General features: G+C 38.2%; 1 protein-coding gene across 2 annotated transcripts; it reads right to left on the bottom strand.

Moving 5' to 3' along the window:
- Nucleotides 1–909: 909 nt before the first annotated feature.
- Nucleotides 910–21,323, bottom strand: hmgcll1 (3-hydroxymethyl-3-methylglutaryl-CoA lyase-like 1). 2 transcript variants are annotated; one of them, XM_043234544.1, is made up of 9 exons: nt 21,079–21,323; nt 19,257–19,334; nt 17,885–17,992; nt 17,616–17,711; nt 17,172–17,320; nt 15,199–15,262; nt 14,700–14,888; nt 3,240–3,365; nt 910–2,249 (listed from the first exon to the last, which is right to left on the bottom strand). In XM_043234544.1, exons 1-9 carry the CDS (start codon nt 21,172–21,174, stop codon nt 2,130–2,132), a joined length of 1,026 nt encoding a protein of 341 aa, XP_043090479.1. In that variant the 5' UTR covers nt 21,175–21,323; the 3' UTR covers nt 910–2,129. The 2 variants fall into 2 exon arrangements, with proteins under 2 accessions (XP_043090479.1, XP_043090480.1); XM_043234545.1 differs by lacking the exons at nt 19,257–19,334; nt 21,079–21,323 and having other exon boundaries at nt 17,877–17,992.
- Between the last annotated feature and the right edge of the window lie 631 nt (nt 21,324–21,954).

Below are 21,954 nucleotides of genomic sequence, written 5' to 3'. Positions count from 1 at the left end.
AAAGTAGTCGTCCGCCCTCACATTTACTTTTATTTCACAGAATGTAACAGTGTTCTAATCAACTTTTTTCATGTTTACACAACTTAGATTTTTTTATATTTTTTATAAAGTGAGGATTGCGCATTATTATTTTATGACAACAATGCACTGTATATACTTCATTAGGATATTCTTAAGTAACATTTACTTTATGCTTAAATATACAGTTAATTATAATGCATATTCTAATTTGTTTTATATATATATATATATATATATATATATATATATATATATATATATATATATATAATCAAATAAGTTTGATCATAATAACTCTCAATAGGTAATCTAAATAAAGTTTGATCCAAATAAATAAATAAAGGACCTGCTTCAAATGAAACTATTAACAGCCCTGCACAGATTAATAATGTAATCTAGAGTTTTAATGTAATTGCTTGAAATATACAACCACAGTTGGTGAAGAAATTGAGAGAGGCACAAAAAGGACAGGTGTAAAACACAAAAACACAGAGAGAACAATGGAAATAAATGAAATTTACACATCATTTTGGTGTGTCAACGTAATACTACATTTTCTATAATAGGCTTGGTCCTGCCTCCATCTGTTTGCTTTCGCTTGTATACACCTGCGAGTGAAAAGGCCTGAATATCTATTATCTTCTCAAATATAGGCAAAGAGTGCTGGTTTAACAATCGGCCAAAACAATTAGAGAACTTGATAAACAAGGCAAGGAGAGAAGGGTAAATAAGAGCAAGAGACCCCCAGAGACAAAGCGAAATGCGTTACGCACAGCACACACCACCTGTATTTAAACTCGATCAAAAGAAATCTAAAGATGTACACTGGAAGCTATTTGTTCCAAACATAGCTCGAAGCATTAAAGAACGTTTTAAAAAAAACACACATTTTCAGAATTTTTTTTTATTGATCTTAATACGGATGAGCTTACAAGAAATGACAGCTTTCAAACATACCCAGCATACAGACAACTGTATGAAGGCAGGTTACAAAGATGGAATAATTATTGGTAGAGATATGTGATGTGCAAAGACAGGAACACATGATTTAGTGCAAAGACAATAGGTACAGCAATAAGGATCATTTTCAATCATCAGAGATCTAAAAATTCAGACATGGTTATGCTTAAATGAATAGACCCCTACAGATATATGTCAAAAAGGTTAACATCTTATTCTAAGGACCAATTCTTAGTATTAACTAAAATGCAAACTAGCTGCAAATTGGCTGCAAATAATGCAAATTGGCTGTTTATTATCAGTACTTCTAAAAAGCACATTAATGCATTATTCTCCATGACTAGAGATTTTAAGGTCCAATAAACAACGTCATTTACAAGCCATTAAATATTGCCTCAATAAACTCCTATCTATTAATAGCTGGTAAGTTAGCTGTTACATTTATGCATTTCGTAGGATTAGGGATCTGGAATATGGTGACGCAGAATATAAATTATTAATAAACAGCCGATATGATAAATTACTTAATAATAATTATTGCTTCCTATACTAGGGCCAAAAATAAAGTATGTCCGAAGGAACTTATATTTCAGATATACACATACGCAAAGATTATGTTAATGTGACTTAAAATATCATTCATGCAATCTACAATACTCAGTGAAAGGATTCTTTATTTCAGTTATTCATATTAACGTATGTTTGTAATGAATGCGTGTGTCTATTTCCGTATTGTCAGAGATTTATGGTTAATACTATTGAAAAGGTAATAAGCACCTCTGTAGTGCTTTGAACCTGCTGTGAACTCTGCCACAACTAACTATTTATAGCTGGATATGATTCAGTAAGTTGAGAAAAAAAGAAGAAGAATTACTTTCACAGATAGGGGGTCATTGGCCTCATGTCATGTCAACTTTTCTTGGCTATCTATTTTTAGTGTTTTCTGTTTGACAGAAACCATGAATAGTATGGGCTCGTTTCTTTGGCATAAAATGCCCATGTTTCCTGTTATAGGCACAATATAGTATAATGGGTATTATTTAGTTAAATACTGCATCATCACCTGCACAAGCATTTAGCAGAGGTCAAACGTCAGAAGATTTACAGTGCAATGGTTGAATGTGGTTTTAGACCTCGTGTGTGTATTTTCACTTAGAATGAAAAGGCTGGATGTTTTTAGTAGCTTGGCTGACCTTGGAGTTAGTTGTTCGATTTAAGGCTTTGCAGATGAATTCTCCCGCTTCCATCACTTTCCACAGGTCCACCCCCTGCATCACAAACACAAACACCGCCGACGGTTACCAATCACAACAGACACCAGGGGGCGCAGGAGCAAAAGAAACTGGAAGCCTGAGGTTAGTGTTGCTGAGATGTTATCTGTGTGAGGATTAAGAAGTGGTGGCAGTTAAAGGGTGTGGATTAAAAAAAAAAAAAGTGTGAGAAACTGTAGAACATAATTACTCCAAACACGCTGCCACCAGAATATCAGGTATATCAGGACTGGTATCCACACATTTTTACCCAAATAATACCCTCCAGACATCTTCTAACACACCCATGTAAATGTTGCGTATATACTATGACAAAAACAGTTTTCCACATTTTATTCAATTGTTCTTTAGACAACGGGATAAACTGAGTAATGAACAAACTAGGAGTGTAGCGTGTATAAACATATACGGTGGCCTCAGAAAGTATTTGGATGCAAATGTAACAAAATAACTGAGCAAGTGGCAATTATTTTAAACGCCTTTTTCATCCAAAATGCTTCATAAAGAGATGGCCAGAATTAAAGTGATACAGTAGACGTACTGCCAGAAAGTATTGTAGACACATAATTGACATGCTTAATTTCCCATTTGAGGGCATCTGTGAAAATAGGGCACAATGCACTGTATTAATAAGAAATATTTTTTATTAAATATTTATTATAACTTTTTTTGTAGGTGTTTTATCTGTGCATTCATTTTTGCATTGCACGGTGTTTTAGACTTAAGAGAAACAGCTGTAAAATGAATGCTTAATGTCCTGGCAGAAAATTACCAGTACATTTTTAACAGCGTGATATCCACACACACACACAAAAAAAAAAAAGATTCCGAGAAAACACTGTGCAGCATTTAACTGCAGATGCCATTTGCTTTGATTTTCTGCATGTAATGGCATTCAGGCATTTTTCGAGTAACTTAAGTGCCCAAAAGTGTCATTGCTTGTTAATGTAACATTCTTAGTGATTCATTTAGAAAACCGAGACTTACGGTTTCAATTCCAAGACCGTGTAGCATATATAAAACATCCTCGGTTGAAACATTGCCAGACGCTCCCTTGGCATACGGGCACCCTCCGAGGCCTGCAACCGAGGAGTCGACCACAGAAACCCCCATCTGCCAAACACAAATAAAAAAGGCTGGTTAGAACCAACCTACGACACCTAGGGGGGTGTTAAACCCATAGGACAATGGTGTCCATTATCTCAAGTTATTCACATGTTACACTTTTTCTGGGAGACTGGCATAGACGGAACATCTGGTACGCCATGGAGCATCTGTACCTTCAGTTGGACGGCATTTTTCTTGGAAGTCCCATTTAACCGGGCATTACTTGAAGCCAGATATGATACTACAGCAAAACTACTCTGGATATTAATCACATATAAGGAAAACATGAGGGTAAATCAGGAGATTTATTTTAATGTAACAAATGTGTTCTTTCAAGGTTGAAAGTGAGCAGGGGATAACACAAAATGGGAAATAACAATCGTAAATGACTTCTAGTGGGACAACACTCCCTTTTCCAAAACCAGATTTCCTAATGTGAAAGATACTTGGTTTTGGCAAACAGGAGAACCGTTTGAACCCAAGGCGACATAATAATTCAATGTTAATCACGCAGAGGCACTATGGTTTAACCTTGAGTACAATGCCTCAGTCTTCAGTGGTCCTGAATAAATACAGCTCACACATATGAAAAAATAATCACCTGTAAATGCGTCTACTGTCTCTATGAACTCACACAACGGCAGGTTGGATTGCGCAATGTTCATAATCAGAGTAATTGTAGATTTTCAACAGGGTGTGGAAAAAGGGCATTTTTACAGTGGACCACAAGTGTCTGGCCTCCATATGAGAATTAATGATGCGTTTTGGACCAGTTTTGCACGTCTGCGCTTTTGTTGGAGCGCTAAACCAAACACCCAGAAGATGTTGCTTAGCAAAGGATTCGACGTAGGCCTGGACTTTGCTGAACTCTGTCAAGCTGCTGATATGATACCCTGAGTTTACGAAAAGGTCAAAACAGAAGTTCTCCTTGAAAAAATCGAACTCAGAACCTAAGTGGTCTCACATAGCGTTTGGGTTTACTTTGAGCTGTGGCAGGGACACATACATTGATTCTTGAAATGTTGCAAAAATGTGTTTAAAAAAACCTTTTGTTGAGAAAGCGCAAATAAATGTAGTGTCACGTGACAGAATTAGCGTATAGGCGGCTTCGGTGTTCATGGTGTTCATGATTCATATTGTTGTAGGCTATCTAAAATTGTAAACATGCTAAGAAAAATTCTAGTTAGCCTACCTCTCAAACATGCATTTCTAAATTTGATGTTGCTTTAATACGCTAAAAGTTTTAATTTTTTATGAAGATGAAGGTTGTCCATTAGTAATGTGTAACTGCTTGCGATCACTTGATTTTTTTCAGATTTTTTGGTAACAGCTTACAATACTCATCTAAGAACAAGACATAATTCAAAACTATTCTAAATATTTATTTTATACATTCACAATAATAGTTGTGCATTTGTAAATAAAGGTAACAAATGAAGGCACACCACAAAAATTAACTGAAATTCTACAGCTATTTGGTACACTTTTTTTTCTTTTGCTTTAAGTTATTATTTCGATAGAAGAATATATTTGGCATATGGGCCTCTTTTCGTGAGGTGTTTCTCACATCCTGATATTTATTCTGTTTTTGCATGTATAAAATTTATAATTTTAAATTGGTTCCAGCCACGTATCAATTCGAATTCAAATCTTGTCAGTTAATAATTGCTTAACGACCCTCTCTTGTCTTTAATAACCAAAATTAACATTTTTATATCCAAAACTATCTAACAAAAGTTAATCAGAAAAACAAAAATTTGCTAATGAAATATCTAAATATTCTATAAAAAAATGAAACTCACTAAACTTTTCAACTGATGAAGAACAGGCTACTAGCATAGCCTATAATTTGCGCAATAGGTGAAATTCTGTACGGAAACAGCCCAAGGGCAATTTTTTTGCGACAGACCAAAATATGTATGCGACAATCTGTTTCTTCTAGGATGACGTCATTTCGCACACCATTGTGTAAAAGGCCAGACGGATGGAAGCAGCAGTGGCGCCTTCAAGGGGGGGTCACAGCCACCCCTAAAATGACATCAGCCACCACTTGAATGTCAACACTGCAGCACCGCTTCAAGTCCAACACACCTATGGTTTCCCTTTTGTTGAAAGACCTCACATCTGAGTTATGAGCATTAGAAACAGAATTATCAGTCAATCAAAGTTTGACTTTCAATGACAGCCCAGCACGCCCCTTTAATCAGGGATTTGTGAGAAACTAAAGTGTAATTCAATGAAAAGAAAATGACAGCCGCAGTCATCAGCGCCTACACCAGAGCTTGATGCCAATCTACTAAAACTGCCTTTTTCAAGACAAAAGACAATAACTGAGAAAGAAAGACCTAAACCGATTTCGCTTTTTTTATGCTTCATTTCAAAGATTGCAACTATGAGTGCTATGAGTGGCTAACAGCTAGCACTGAGCACAAGTTATTTTGTTGGTCGTGTTTCCGTTTTAATACGGGTAAAGGGACATGACAGGTGCATTGACTTTATTACAAGTGACAGGTGAGTGCTTTATTATTTGATGAGAATTGTTCAGCATTTGTAGTTTTGCTGCTTTGTCCAGGTGCGTCTGACTCAAAGCCTGTATGTTTACTTATATAAACAATCTGCTAATTACTATTCAAACACATGTTTTAGCAATGCAGAGTAGTGCTTGTTACTTCTTGTTTCTTAAGTCATGATGACATGGTATTAAGTTTACGAGGCACACGTATGCATAGGCAACAAATGTTTCCATACACCATGAATGCTTGTTTGTAATATGTTTGTCATTGTGTTGTCGTGCTGGTGCACAGCATCACAGTGTGGTAAAGGGGTGTAACATTTCCATCACACGCTTGAGGTATTCGGTCAATAACAACGCACTGGATTGCTGGCCAATCAGAGCACACTTGGCACAATAATGTACAGTATGTGGAAAATAATGTTTTTTTTCTTAAACCACATTAACACATCGCATTAGACCAAATGCACAAAATAACTTGTCTTCATAAAAATATGTACTTCTTTGAAACACAGTTTTTACTTGCCTTACTGTACACTGTTTCGATATTTTCACTGAGTGACACTAAAGCACAGGTTGATGTAGATATGTTTGCAGCGATTCAGAATATCCGAGAACTGTTGTTAAATCTTAATGTTCTATCGCGTTAGAAAAATGCCCAACACCAAAGCCTAAACCTACCCAATAGTGTTAACAAATGTAAAACTGATATAAAAAGACATTTGTTGATGCAGCCGTGCCATTTCAACTTCAAATTTGTGTGAAAATTAATAAACTTTTACTGGCTCTTTTGGAAACTGCAGTGACACGTATTCCATGCCTCGCTAAAAAGTGCACCATGTGGTACCATAATATGTACCCACAGTGTACAGTTCACGCAATGTGACAAACAACTCTTTGCTAGATGCTAAATATCAGCGCTCTCAAGCAGCATTATTGTATTTAGAAAAATACCATAAAATTAACCACCCAAAATAAAAGCTATTACATGGCTTCAGAGGATTTAAAATATACTGCAGAATTCATATGGATATTCTAGGACATTCTTCAAATATTCACCCTTTGTGTAAAATGGAATCAACATGAAGGTGCGCGTAAATGACAGAATTTACATTTTGGGCTGAGTTACCACTTAAATCAGTAGACAGCATACTCCTTGCGCGAGTTCTAACTTTCTAGCTATTGGCAGGTGTGGAAAATTAGCCTGTGATGTATATCGAAGAGTCTCTGGTCTCGTATGCCTTCGGGCTACCCAGAAGAACTTCTGAAACCTACAAATTAGAAAGCCAAGCATCTATCTGCCGGCCTCTCTCTCTCTCTCTTTCTCTCTAGCTCACTCTCTGTCTCTCTTTAGAAGCATTGCAGATTAAGGTATTACAATGTTTTCCATATGTCGTCTTGACTGTCATGAGAATATTAAAGACGTTTTCCAGCTTCCCAGGCAAAGCCAGATGTCAGGAGGGGGAAATGGGGATGGAGTCCAACAGAGCGGTGAAATTAACGCTCCTATCCTGCTTTTGACCTCGATATAGCATCAGTGAATATCAATAAGACATTGCATTCTGGACATGCAGACCTTTGGGGCATGGCAAACTAACTAAAAAAATAATAAAAGCTGCTTTGCTTTGCTGAACAATGCCCCCTAATTGCTAGCTTTTCTCAGCAACAAGGCCTTATTTCATAGCTGGGCCGTCTGAGTCGCTTGTAATTGTTGTTTTTGTTGGCGGGAGGAAAGGGACCCATGCCGCTTTGCACTGTACTTCAGATTTCCAGACATGGGCTTTTGACTTTTTGCGTCAGGGCAAGATATTCTGCAGGGCAGACGCTTTGTTGCGTAAACACAGAGTGGTAATTTGCTACGTCGCCAGCTCTTTCTGCGTCCACCCGCTGTGAAAAGGCAGAGGGCCTGAAGCCGACCAAAGCGTACAGGGACTTGCTGAAGATTTGCTGACTCTGAATACGACTCATGTGCGAGGACATGATGTTCAGCAAACAGCGCTCAGGAACACCAGATTGAAGCCGTTCAATTAGTTTGGCTTGGCTTGAAAAACAGATGTGGTGTTAAAATCACAGATCACGTTGTCGTGTCGGAGCCTTGCAAAGACCTGCCTAAGGTTGTGGCGTAGTTGCAGGCGTGGGCGGAAAGCTTCTCGTCAGCTAAAGGAGACGAGGAATTCTGGAGGAAGCTAGAATTTGACATGAGCGATGACTGCCTCAGCTGTCATCCGAAAAGCACAATGTAGAATGATCTGTTTTCTGTGAAACTGAGTTCACTTTGACATTTCCACAAGAGATTACGTTCGTGGGAAACTCAGGGTGCTGACAGCTTCCCAATTTCCAAATACAGCTTCCACTCAATAAATACATAAAGATGTCTCTACGAAAGTGAGACACACAGAACCTGATTTTGCTGAGTGTGAAATGTTCCTGGATCAACATCTTTGTTGACCCTGGAACAACATTGTGATTAGCCAGTCAGATTTGAAGAATCGGTTTATAGTTTCGGCTTTGTGGTTATTTTCGTGGGTAAGGTTAGGTTTAGGTGTAGAGATATTGTCAATACTAAATTTTTTGGAATAAAATGTTGACCCAGGAACACATCGAACTCTGAAAATCAGGACATGCGGTGAGACACAGCTTTTCCTTGGTAACAGATTTCTGAGTGATCTGTAGAGACAAAATAGAAAATAAATGACTTATTTTAAAGTAAAGATGGAAATTCTATTTCATAGGGCCCTACAGCATGAATGCCCTCTATGGTCTCAATGCCAAGGTAAAGAGCGTACCACCTGAATATATGTGACTCATGTAAACACCTCTATCGAGCGGATGTGCTGGCATGGGTGTGCATGACAATAGCTCCTTTGTATGACATGCAAGCACATGATGGTAAACTCGCATTTATGCACATACCCACCTAGGCTCATTGGAAATACGTTCCTCTACCTACATTTCTCCAAAACTCCAAAAAACGTACTTATACGTACGAATTGCTGCAGTTTCCAGTTGAAATGAACACTAGAGGGAGTAAAACTGCCACAACTGTTATTCCTTTTCACACAAGGTATGATTTCACACAGTTTCGATTAATAAAGCCTAATTTTTCTATAGTTACTTGAGGTTGCTAGTTACTATTATGTTGTGAATTCAAACCAATTTTAACACGCTCTGACATTTAAAAACTGGTATATTTGAACATTAGTGACACATATCAGCTTCATTAAGAGCTCGAAGAGAGTTCGAACCCTATGAAATCTACCTAAGGAACTTACGGCTGCATCAACAAATGTGTTTTTAAATCACTTTCGCTTTTTTAAACACTGTTGGGTTTGGTATCGAGGATATTTCCAACACGACAGAGCATTAACTTTTAGTGACACTTCTCGAATATTTGAATTATGAACCACCGCAATATGAGCCTATATCAATATTACAAATATACGTCAGGGTCATGTATTCAACTTGAGTTTTAGCGCCACTCACTGGACGTTTCACTTTGAAATTGTCACGAAATGTGCAGTAATGTGCTGCAGAAATGTATTTAGAGGCATGTATACTGTAGATGAGCCCTGTTCCCAATCTATTGGGAGTGAACAAAATGCATATAGTCTATTATTATCTAATACTATGTCTTTGTAACTCAATTATCTTAAACTGTCTGTATTTAGAGCATAGTCAAGCTCTTTCTACTATTCTACTTTTTTTTTCTGTAAAGCTACTTTAAAAAAAGGAAAAAAACACACTGCTGTAATGGTCTCCTAAACACCTTTCAGTTTTCCTAGTGTTTTGAACTGTTCATAAAATGCGGTCCCTCACTGACCAGCGCATGTTTCCCTTGCATGACATGACCTTGCACTAGGGAGAGCTGACCTACCCTCAGACCTCGGGGGAAAGAACTGACACTTCAAATTCTAGCAAACGACCTCTTCACCGACCTCTTGCTATGGGGCACAAGCTCAAGCTTTTAAGTTTGTTTGCATTGTGAATTAGTTATTTTGATATTCGAATTTGCTTCCAAATTCTTACAAGTACTAATTTTAAAATTTTATAGAATAACTCGGATCATCAATGTGGAGAGCAGATATAAATTGTAGCTAATACATGATTATTTCTTGTTTGTTTGTTTTTTGCATCCTAACCTTATATATGAACAGTTAACTCAGTTTTTAGCAATTCTCAAAATCCGTGTTTTATCATCATTAATCTCAATCAAATTGCAATTCAGTTATTTTGACTAGGTAAAAAAATTATTTCAAAAAAAAAAATCCTCACATTTTTGTCCATAAGTGGAACAATATACTACATGAAACTGCACCTGTCATAGACATTGTGTCACAAAAGACAACATGATGTTATTTCTCATATCTTTTGTTTGTTGTCAGGAATAACCCTTTAGGCATCATAGTACTGATGGAATTTTCTGATGGAATTGTTTTTGAACGAGCATACACAAGTTGCAACATTTTTTTTTCCCCCAAGACATTGGGCTAGAAGCTGCATTTATTATATGTCTCAATGTTTCAGCTTTAATTATTTCTTGTATTGCTACCAGCCAGTTGGCGAGTAAATGGTAAAATTTTTTGCATGCATTTGGCATTCAGCGAGTGTTAATTTTGGACCTTACTACTAGATGTTGTTCCCGGAATGACTGTGTAAAGAACTGCTGAGTTTTCCAATCTGTGGTATTATGCTTCATTTACACCAGTCTAGATGACAACACACTGGCTTTCACTCTGATGTCTACAGTTCCCTCTTTGAGATATTTTTGGAGGACATCAAATAAATCATTCTAACATGGAAGTGGGTTAAAGCATCCTTCGGTGATTAAGTGTCGTGATCTCTTTCATATTACGATCAAAGGAGTGGGAAAGTATTTTTGCCATGCGTTTGTTTCCCAGCCACAACCACAGGACCGCTGGGACACTTGAAATCTGTGTGCTGACCTTCCACACTTCAGATCGTGACTGCATAAACACAGGTCACTGCTTCACGCTCGGGTCAGCCACTTCCTGAGAGAACAGGCACCCTACCAGTTCAGATATATGTACATCTCCCCGGGAGTCAAAGCTGCGAAGAGTTGGTCAAACCCTCCCCCATGTTTTCGCAGTAATGGGAGCCGTGCTAATCACTCATCAAAGTCTATTACAAAGATCTCCTAGTGACACTGAGCCACATAAAACCCATGTAAACAGTGAACAGCACTGAATTTCATTATATAACGGCACGATCTAGAGGGAAATTCGCATTGAGTTACTTGTTTTTTTTTTTTTCATTATAACATCAACTTTTGTTCTCATGAAATAGACAACTGAGACAATTTTTAGACATCAAAGTAGAATTTGATGAACTGTTTTAGTCCAGTGTCCAATGTCTTTTTATGAGGAAAAAACTGGGAAGCAGTAGTGTTAAGTAAATACAAATATATTATCAAATGCTTTACAAGCACGCACAAATGTAAGAGGATTATTTATGTATTTTGCTTTAGTGTGCTAGAAAGATATATCAGTTTGGGATTTACAAACATTTGTAAATATTGTAATAATTCAGAGACATTTTTGTTTGAACAAGGAGTCCTGGAACAGCCAGTCTGGCCCACACAGAGATCTGATCTCACCATCTTCAATACAGAGACAGAAGCAATAGAAAAACTGAGGCAACATTTCCAAGATGCTTGAAACAAGTCCAAGACGACTGGCATATCAACCATAGAAAATACGATAATGACTGAACCCTAATCATTTTTACGGATGGTATGTTCCAGCACCAAATGATTTATTTAGATTCAGGACCACCTCTTTCTTCATAAATTAGAGATTTCCCAAGGTTTGGACTTGATTTATGATAGGAATAGATATATCATGGCACTCTGTGTCAGGAAGGAACACTACTTCTGGCTTTCAGCATCAGCGAAACTGTCAGACAGGAGCGAGAACGGCACAAATCTGTCTGTCCAGAGCAGGCTGCGCTCACAGAGATATATCCACAACACCAGGACTTCTCCGCAGTTCAGATTTTTTTTCTTAAAACTCAGTAAATAACCAGACCAAACCTATTTTAGCTATCTGAAGGAGTTAATTTTCCCCCCCTCAATAAGTCCCTGAGAAAAGCCATACAAAGAACCTGTAATGTCTTTATCCTGAACAAAAGCAGGGGTGACTCTGAGCTGGCAGGGTGAGTAGAATTCATTTCTGGCTCAGCTGGTGGCGGAGACGACTGGCGAACCCTAATGAAAAACTATGATAAAATCTTTCATTTCCACCAAGTTTTGCTAGGGGGTCAGTAGAGGAGGACAAATGATGGACAGTTATTATTTCCAGTGCTCTTGGGGTGTCTGTGATATATCGGTTCGATGCTGATTCACCGTCCGGAATTTAAAGCCGTTTCTGTCTCTTCTCATTGTTGTCAAAGATACTTAACTTGATGTTACGGAGGTTGCTGCGGCCTACACAACTGTACCCTAACTGAAACACTGACCAAGTCTGAATTTTTCTTTGCAACTACCAGTAATTATTTCTTTAAAAGGTTTGGCGCATAAGGCCTGAAGTCTACCAGACAAGACTACCCTAATCTTAGACAAAATTCGTTTTTTTTTCGCGGTTCTGGGTATTTTTTTAGTCCTCGACTACACTTTGTTTGTACAATAAATTATGTTAGAAAAAGTATAATACAAGCTGCTTATACAAATATAAATACATACATTACCAACCTCTGTGCTCTTTAATGTTCTCTATAGGTGAAAGATCTGGACTGCAGGCAGGCTAATTCAGCACACTGACTCTTCTACTAGACCCGATCGATTAACTTAATTTGTTGCTAGATGTTCCCAATCTGTAAACTTTTGTGAGACCTGTAGCAGGCATCGAATTTAAAATGACCTCATTTGGTGGTTAAAAGTGTAAAATATCTTTGACCATTTGTTATATTCTCTATGTTCTATTGTGAATAAAATATTGGCTCATGTGATTTGAAAGTCTTTTAGTCTTCATTTTATTCAAATTTAAAACATTTCCAAAATTTGTGCTAACTATATATTTGCCTAGGAAAAAATATAACATTCAGAGAGTTAAAAATGATGAAGTTAATAAAGTGTCGGTTTCAGAGTACTTTAGGTATGTGAACTTGCTCATTGCTTTCAGTTGTTGAGGTATCTTTGTTCATTGTCTTTTGAAAAAGGACCCCCTGTCAGGCCACACAATTCACAGAGAAAAAAAAAAATCTGAGAAATGCATGGCCATTTCTGTGGCGCACAGACCGCAGTTAGAGTTACACTGTTACAGCTGGAAAGAGACGGATAAACAGACAGACAGGGCTAAAAAGGGGTGGGAGCCGAGAATGGAATATACTAGAGCGCGGGGTTTTCCTTTTCCCCAGTCTCCCTCTGTTTAGTAGCGAGTGATGAAAGGATAATTTTCCCCTTGCCCTTTAAGCGCAGCATTGTCACAGAGTTCAACGGCCCTAGCGACAGATGAGTTGGAGCCCCTGAGGGCCCCGCTCCAGCCTCCATCTCATGCGCTTTGTCAAGAGCCAAGCCACTGTCATATGAAACAGACATCTAATAGGTAAGCCTTTGTGTCCAGCCCTTCACATCTGCTGACCCGCCCAGCCCCCAAAGAGCAGCGGCGTTCTGCGAGGGAAGACAAACTGAGAAAGCGCTCACAAAGGGCCCTGGAGAGCTGATAAAGCCATGCCAGTGTTATTTCTGAATTGCGGCTGCGCTCTGTGGTTTAAGGTTCGCGAAAATCAAACCACAGGCAGGCATTGTTTCATAAAAGCGTTTAGTCGTCACATTCAAATACGCCTGACAGTTTTGTGTGAGCGTATTTTGGGTGGTATCTGTTGTTGTTGTTCCGTGCTTTTTAGTACAAAAAAAAAATTAATTGCTGATACTCCAGGGGGTTTTTGGAGGGTGTTTTGGTAGCTTTTGTTGCCTTCCCAGGAGGCCTGTGTGTGTGTGTGTGTGTGTGTGTGTGTGTGTGTGTGTGTGTGTGTGTGTGTGTGTGTAAGGAAAAGTGGTGAGACATTGTAAACCTCTGCTTCATTTATTACTCTGTTACTCTGTTCATTTTCGGTTCATTTGTTTCATAAGTTTGTATATTATAAAAGTATTATTTTTAATATATAATAATAATAATAATAATAATAATAATAATAATAATAATAATAATATATTGTTATTAGAAATGTATTTAAATATCTTAATATTAACATTTTAATCTTAATATCTAATTAAAACATTATTAGGAATTATGCACCAAAGACGCTTAGGCACCTGATGTTTTGTTGCCGTTTTTGTGAAATTTGTCACTTTGATAGAGGATAGTCTCAAAAGAATGTGAAGTCTCTAACTCAAACTTTTTAAAAAAGTTTATGCTAATAACATTGGAAACCATAAACCTTGGCTTATGCCGAGTCGAATGAACTCAGAAAACCTATTTTTTCAATCACTTAATAGGCAATTCATCTGATTTTCACCAAAATTGCCTGGCATCAGACCATGCTGGCTAAAATGTTTGGAATTCAAAGGAATTGCCTTAACTCTTCATTGCATGCAAAATAATTATTCGAAAAGCGAACAACAATCAATGTGAGGCTTTATCTCCGTATTGACACCAAACTTGGTGAGTGTTATAACAATTATGACCTGAGGCTACCTGCAAGAGGTGGAGGTCAGGAGATATGCAACTTTTTAGTTTTACTTATAACTTGGTCCAAAAATCACAAAACAATTCTGTGCCTCATGCAGAGACAAACCATATATTTGTTATAATATCCCCTTCTCCCAAACCCTTTTGCATGTACCTGGTTGTGGCCACTGTAATGTCACTCACCTGCAGAGCAATGAGTATGTTGGGCAGAGCCTGACCGTAAGTGTCGTGGCAGTGCACCGCCAGAGCACTGATGGGCACCTCTGTCAACACATCGCTCAGCATCTCGGCCATGGAGCCCGCGGTGCCTACGCCAATGGTGTCCCCAAGGGATACCTCATAACAGCCCAGCTCAAACAACCGCTTTGCCACCTGGGCCGGAACAGAGGAAAGCCATGAAAACACTGTCCTCCCCTGGAAATATAAACAAGATGAAGGAGTGCACACAGAGAGCTCATTCTGAGCGTTAGAAAAGCAGTGGCGTGTTACAGCGTCATGCGGGTTTTTTAGCAAACATCGTAATAAGGGCCTTGTGGGACTACGAAAATTGTGGGAAGAAAAAATATTCAGAGCGCTCAACACTCAGTGAGATTTATCACGTACTGGAAGGCCCATTTAATCTAGCTTCGGGTCGTTATACACTGAACAATGCTATTCGGATTGAACAATGTTATTACAATACCTTTGTGACTTGTGATGGCTTTACTTGTCCCTCATACGGACAGCCGAGAGCACAGGAAACGTACCTGGAAAGAAGCGAAAGAGCTATGAGACGTAAAGTTCAGCACATGCTGGAGGATATATAGCTTTGAGCTTACAGTACCAACAGTCATGCAACATAGGTGAAATAACGCCAAGTGCTGTTTTACTGCAACCACAAGCAGAACAGTCCACAGCGGCCAGAACTGCTCTTACAATGGATTACATCTATCACAGAATAAAACAAAACGTTCAGCAGCAGGCGAAACATATGGTCGGTGTCAAACGGTTGTGACAAATCGTACCAATAGTGTTGACAGTGAGAATGAGGAACGGTGCTAGAGAGCGACGTAAAAGCTATATGCGCTTTCCATATGTAAAGGAAACATGTTCTGCTAGAAACAGTGAACAAGCAAGTGAAAAGTTGAAAATGTTTCTCTTGGGCTTGTGGTCGTCAGACGATACTGCTGTGTGCTACCAGAATTTCCGTATAGTCTCTTCTTGAACGTTAAGCGTTGAGTCACATTTGCCAGAATGAGTTCGTCAGACTGAAGTGACTGCTCTCTATCGTTTTTTTGGTTTTTTTTATTCGGTAAAGAGCACAGCCTAAAAACTGTGGACACATCTGGACTTGTACTTGTAACTGATACAAAGCACCACACTGCATGCACATCTGGAACTTGACTTATTTACTCATTAATTCTGGAATAATTTCATCTTGCTCTGGTGCCCCATCTCAAAACCTCTAAGGAAAACAGTCTAAAAAAATGTAAGCACAATAAAAGAAACCACTGACCTCTCGGTTAAACCAAAGATCAATCTTGGAATTTGCTTATATAACGAATGGCTCCTGAAAACTATAGTCCTGATGTTCATGCTCAATAGTCATTTAGCACAGGGACAATCAGCTGGATCAAATGTCTGAGTGGTATTATGTTAGCAGCTTAGAGATAATTATTTCAGCTTATTTTAATAAGCTTTCTGCAACCAATAAGAATTTTACTTGTTTTTTGCAGGGAAAGTCACCAATTAGCATTATAGAGCATTCAAAAACATCAGGGAGAGTCAAACCTACAACTATCCAGTAACTACTTCAGACCTTGATCCAGTGCACCTTTTTTTAACTATGGACACATGAATTGCACACTTGCAGAATTCAGCTACAAGCTCTGCCAATTTTGAAAACAACATGTTACCTAGGAACACCTACCTTTTATGCCGAGAATCATTAGAAAATTAATTAAAGATGTTTGGTGAAGATGTTTTTTACATTTGTACATTTTATAAATATCTAAAAACTTCATTTATAGCTATACCTTGCTAAGAACTTGATTTGGACAATTTCAAAAGCAATTTTCTCAATCTTTTTTTTTTTTGCACCTTCAGATTCTAGATTTTCAAATGGTTGCATTTTAGCCAAATATTGTATATAAATATCCCTTTTCTGAGAATGGTCCCTTATGACTGGGTTTGTGGTCCAAGGTAACTTATCATTCTTAAACTTACTCCCGCGGGGTTTCAGTGGCTGATAATATTGGCTGTTATGATAAGTCAGCCATAATCCTGAATATGAGGTTACCTTCTTGCCTACAACAGATTGCCATTCAAAATTAGTGCGTCAAAGTACACATAATGAACACAGGCTTTTTACTTGAATATGAATACTGGGTATATGGCACAAAGCTATGCCTTCCCGTCATGCTGCAATCATTTCCAAGTTGATATTACTCCTGCTCAATGTCACACCAAAGATGGATCCCAGAGTCTGCTAGTATAAACATAAATATTTGCTCCCGTCCTAGTTAAGCAGTGACTCAGCACAGGGGACACTGTTACAAAGATGGCAGCTTATGAGCAGAAATCTGGAGAGAGCTTAATTTCTGCAAAAACTGAAAGTCCACTAGCATAAACCTCAAAGAAAACACACAGAAGAAAGCTGGTGTCGGTGAAACATACCCGCGCACTGGTACACCTTCCCGTTTGGCTGCAGAGATGACCTGCTCAAACCTCTGCAAACTCTCCTCTATAGAGCAGTTGATGTTCTTCCTGCTAAAAGTCTCTGAGGCGGAACCAAACACTGCCACTTCAGTAGCTCCTGCTGCAACCTTTAACAGGAAACATTTCATCAAGTTTGTGCTTATAGATGTTGGCTTGTGAGCACAACTCGCATGATTAGCAGGGAAAGCAATTAACAGAAACGGGCTAAACATTTACAAATAAATAGTACAAGATTTAAAGGTTGTGCTCTTATGTAAAGCAAAGGGGTGGTGAATGCGCAGGCAGAGCGCATGCATAAATAAAGTGGTTTATTATACAAGAAAAATATCATTGACCTGGCATGGAAGGTAAATTGCAAATGTCACTTGTAAATACATGTAAATGATACAAATATTTACTTACAGCTGCCTGGAAGCCCTGAATATTGGGAGTCAGAACAGGGTATCTAACGTCAGGAGACCTTTTAATCCCTCTCAACACTGCAGTGTGGTCTGCCATCTGAAAAACCAAAAAACAAACCAACAAGAGTTTATACTCAAGCTTCATCCCAAGAGGTTTTGCGCAAATGCAGTTTTTGGGCGTGAATACCAAATGCAGTGGTTTTGTGTTGACAGAAAAGCCACAGGATATCAGCCAACACACTCTTGAGGATAACAGTCGCACCTTATTACCTGTGCTACCCACTTTGAAGACACAAAGCTAGTGGCTTCGATGATGGGCAGCCCGGTCTGAGAGAGCATGTCTATCAGCTGGATTTTGACATCTGTTGGCACTATTTCCTGCAGAAACACAATGATGCAAAAGACTTAGGTTTCTATGAACACATCCAGGGAGCGTGTACATCTGTGAGCCTGTGCTTCTGAGATGAATAATTTATTTGCCACCGCTACCGAATGAATAGTTTTCCTGTGAATATATACAATAGGACAGTATCTGCTAATAGCTAATTGGAAAAATGTGCCTGTGGTGACATTTCTGCAAAATTACAATACGGTGTTTCAGGCATTAAAACATTGTTCAGTTTTCTATGTAGCAGATGCTGAATGTGTCATGGTTAGTGTCACCTACCGTTGAGTGATGCTAAACGGTTAACACTGTATTGTATTTGAAAACAAACAAACAAAAAAACCCTACACTAAGCCATAACTTAAACCTAACTTGCCATTAAACATATGTTTTGAAGCAACCATGGCATTTAAACTTGCTTCTACAAATCTTTGAGCTCTTTTATTGTGCTTTTGTTGCTTCACATTACAGTGCAGTGCTGTACATGGAATTGTATGAAAAGATATATTTGTGGACCAAAAGATATTATTCTTTTCCAATTCTAGCCTATGTTGACTAGAACCCGAATTCTGGAAATGTAGTGCCTTTTTTTATAAAATTAAAACCAAAAGGCTATATTAAATTACATGAGCCAGAATATAGAGTATTAAAAATAAAGAATATTTGGTGTGTCATTAAAAGAAAAATACGTCAAGGAAGACCACAAACTCTACAGGAGTTGCAAACCTGTATCAGGCAAGAATGGGACCAAATTCCTGCAGCAAATCTCCAGACACTCATAACCTTGATGCCCAGACGTCTTCAAACTGTTTTGAAATGAAGAGGAGATGCTACACCATGCCACACAGCGCTGTATCGACTATTGTATAAAATTAAAAAAATGTCTCACTTTATTTTCTGCTGTGAATAAAATATTGGCTCATGTTATTTGAAATTCTTTTAGTTTTTATTTTTTTTCAAATAAAAAACATCCCAACATTTCTGGAATTCAGGTTGTAAATCATGCTAGAGGTGGCCAAATAAAACATTACTGGTAGTAGTGTATCATGCATCCTGCGTTTTCTGCATATTACGGAATCAGAAATGTGTACCAGGTGGTTTTCCCTTAATGCCTTAGCCACTTGTTATATTTACGTATTTTCATTTGATTTGGTGTGGTTTTCCCGCTTAAACCTAAAAGCAGAATGCTGATCATAAACATGCTTAACCACTTTAAGCTGCAATGCTTCAAGCACTTTAGAATGATGAAATCTCTACCTTCTCATTCTGAAGTCCATCTCTTGGTCCGACCTCCACAATTTTGACACAACGTGGAAGCTTAGGCAGTTCAGCGCACTGTAAATTGAAAAACAATGAGGAAGGAAAGACCATATAACAATTTCACAGAGCTGTACGGAAAATCTGAAAGGTGGATTAAGACACATCCTCTGTCCGGTGCTTCCTGTCAAATGGTGCGTACAACTTCATGTTTTGAATCTGGTCTTCAGATCCTTGGCAGGTCATTTATGACATAATGTGCTTTGGAAACAAGTATTTCCTCTTTTCCAATGGTAAAACCAAAGCTAAACCTCTGAATTCGGGAGTTGTATTACCAAGGGGCAATGCTGTGTTTATAGAAGATTTGGATGACTATAAAACCCCAGCCTCTTGATACGGAAACCCTCTCTGTGAAGAACTGCACAGCCTAGTTTCTTTAGAGCTAAGTTTGATTTAATTGTGCTGTCATAGAGGGAGGAAATGGATGTGTTAAAGGAATGATAACAAAGTTCTTTTTACAAAGTTTCTGACTGCGTGTGCTGTGTAGGTGGAGGAGAACCATTGCGGTTTGTCCCGTTATCACCCCAGGCCTGCAGTTAGGACAGCCCATTAAATTCACTCATAAATCAAACTTACTCTTCTACATCGCCGCTCAGACCAGAAATACAGGCCCCATTAGTTTCTTATCAACAAAATAAAGTATAAAAATTCTAGGTTTAATCCTCAATGCTTTTTACTTTGGATAAAAAGCAAATGACTCTTGAATTAGGAATTGAAAATTCAAACTTATATTAAATATCTTATCAAATTTGAACCAATCAATATGTGGAAATTAGTGTTCAAATTATAATGATTTAAAACCTTTTCAATTCCCATCAAGACTAAGTCATTAAAAATAACTATAAAAAATGTAATTTAAATGTAATTAAATTATGTTAAATGTATATTAAATAACTTTAATATTGATTAAACGTCTGATTCAAACCAAGTCATGATTACAATTTGACAGAAAGTAATACTGTAACTTTTTCAGTGTAGTTTAATTTGATGCCATATGAACTTTCAGTAACACTTTGGAATAGGTAACACTTGTTAACTAGTAACTATGACATTTTCCTCAATATTTTTTTGTTTTGCTGCTTATTATTAGTTCATGAGGTAGTTCATCAGTTTAGGTATTGTGTAGGATGCAGAATAAGGTCATTTAGAATAAAAAAATTAATATGTGCTTAATTAGCACTAATAAATGGATAATATTCTATCAATATGCATGCTAATATGCAACTAGTAGGTTTAATCATAAAATAAAGTGTTACAGAACTTTCTATTTGATTTTAGGTCTGTACCATATTCTTTAGTATAGTATACTACAGGATATAGGCCTTCCATCCTGTCGTAATTTAATGTAATTCTTAAATGCTTACACTTAAAGAGTTATTGAGGCAAAAGTCATGGTTAATGGTTTGTTAATAGAGAAAACTGGACCATAAAATAACAAAGTGTGATCAGTTCTGTAGTTTGTCATAGGTTTCAAATCTCATTAGCATGTTTTCAAATGGAACATACGGCATAAATAATGTAAAACTTGGTTTGAGTTGTTAACATATTGTAATGATACACGACCCTTTTTGTCACAGCAATGCATGTAATGTCATCAGCTCACAGATGAAAGAAAATAACTGTTTGAGAATAACATGAGGGTCGTTTATTTAAGCTTCCATTACGAAGTGAGCTATTCTTTTATGCGACTGCTTTTCTCTCTGCGTTGCTGTATTTCCTAAAGCCATGTATAAATCTTGCGCATGCAAAAACAGACCCCCACCTTTTCTTCCCACAGGAGCCGTGGATACCAAGGATAATCCCGCAAGAAAGTCTCATAGCTCAGGCAGTGCTTGACCGCAGAAGAAACGTTACCCATCCGGCTAGCACAATCTGCCAGCCCGGTGCTGTTCCCAGATGGCACCTGTGGTGAGCAGAGCGCATACGAGCTTCTGAGCAGCAAAAGAGAGCATCGCTTCGAAGGGCATGGGATGACTCAGCTGTTACCATGGCAGCAGCATCCCTGCCTGTGAGGGGGAGGGAAGACGCAGGCTTAAGACGTCAGACGCGCTTTGTTAGCTTTAGATTGACAGCTCCATGTGAAGTACGGGACCCGCTGGGATTCTCGGCTCTACAATGAGACTAACCACAAGCTGCTTATTTTACTGCCCTTGGCTCCCCTCCCCAGCGGAAATCTACAGCTTCGGGGAAATAGGCTGCCGTGATTGATCTCCTGTGACTGAGGCAGCTCATGCTTTTCAATGGCCGGCCGTGCCACTCTTGCCAATGTCAACTGTGCTCTGTTATAAAATCTCTCTGTAAAGCCGGGCCGCAATTTACTTGTGAAAGAGCCATTCTTCCTGGCCCAGGTGCTTACAATAGAGAGGTTTAAGGAAGCTCTTCCTCAATAAGATGCTGGTGTGCCGTGAGAGGGTCTGGCCTCTCTCTCACGGGGGGGAAATGCAACCACTGAGACCAGGGGCTGCATTTATTAGGTATCAGCATTTCTCGCATAGCAAGAGATGATAAATCATATGGTGATTTGAAGTATTCAAAAAAAAAAAAAAAGAAGAAGAAATAGCGAACGACTTGAGGGCATGCAACTTATATAACTCTTACATGATCTCTGAAGTCATTTCATTATTATGTAGAGATATTT

The sequence above is a fragment of the Puntigrus tetrazona genome, unplaced genomic scaffold, assembly GCF_018831695.1.
Source record: "Puntigrus tetrazona isolate hp1 unplaced genomic scaffold, ASM1883169v1 S000001170, whole genome shotgun sequence".
Lineage (NCBI taxonomy): Eukaryota > Metazoa > Chordata > Actinopteri > Cypriniformes > Cyprinidae > Puntigrus > Puntigrus tetrazona.
The sequence above is the reverse complement of the archived record's forward strand: the minus strand, read 5'-3'. Positions and strand labels throughout refer to the sequence as shown.

Excerpts from the sequence above, each read along its gene's own strand:
- hmgcll1 (XM_043234544.1), bottom strand. The coding sequence starts at position 21,174 with ATGGGTAACGTTTCTTCTGCGGTCAAGCACTGCCTGAGCTATGAGACT. Across the intron at positions 17,993-19,256 it reads ATGGACTTCAGAATGAGAAG|GAAATAGTGCCAACAGATGT; the intron begins GTAGAGATTTCA and ends GTGTTTCTGCAG. Across the intron at positions 17,712-17,884 it reads CTTCAAAGTGGGTAGCACAG|ATGGCAGACCACACTGCAGT; the intron begins GTAATAAGGTGC and ends TTGGTTTTTCAG.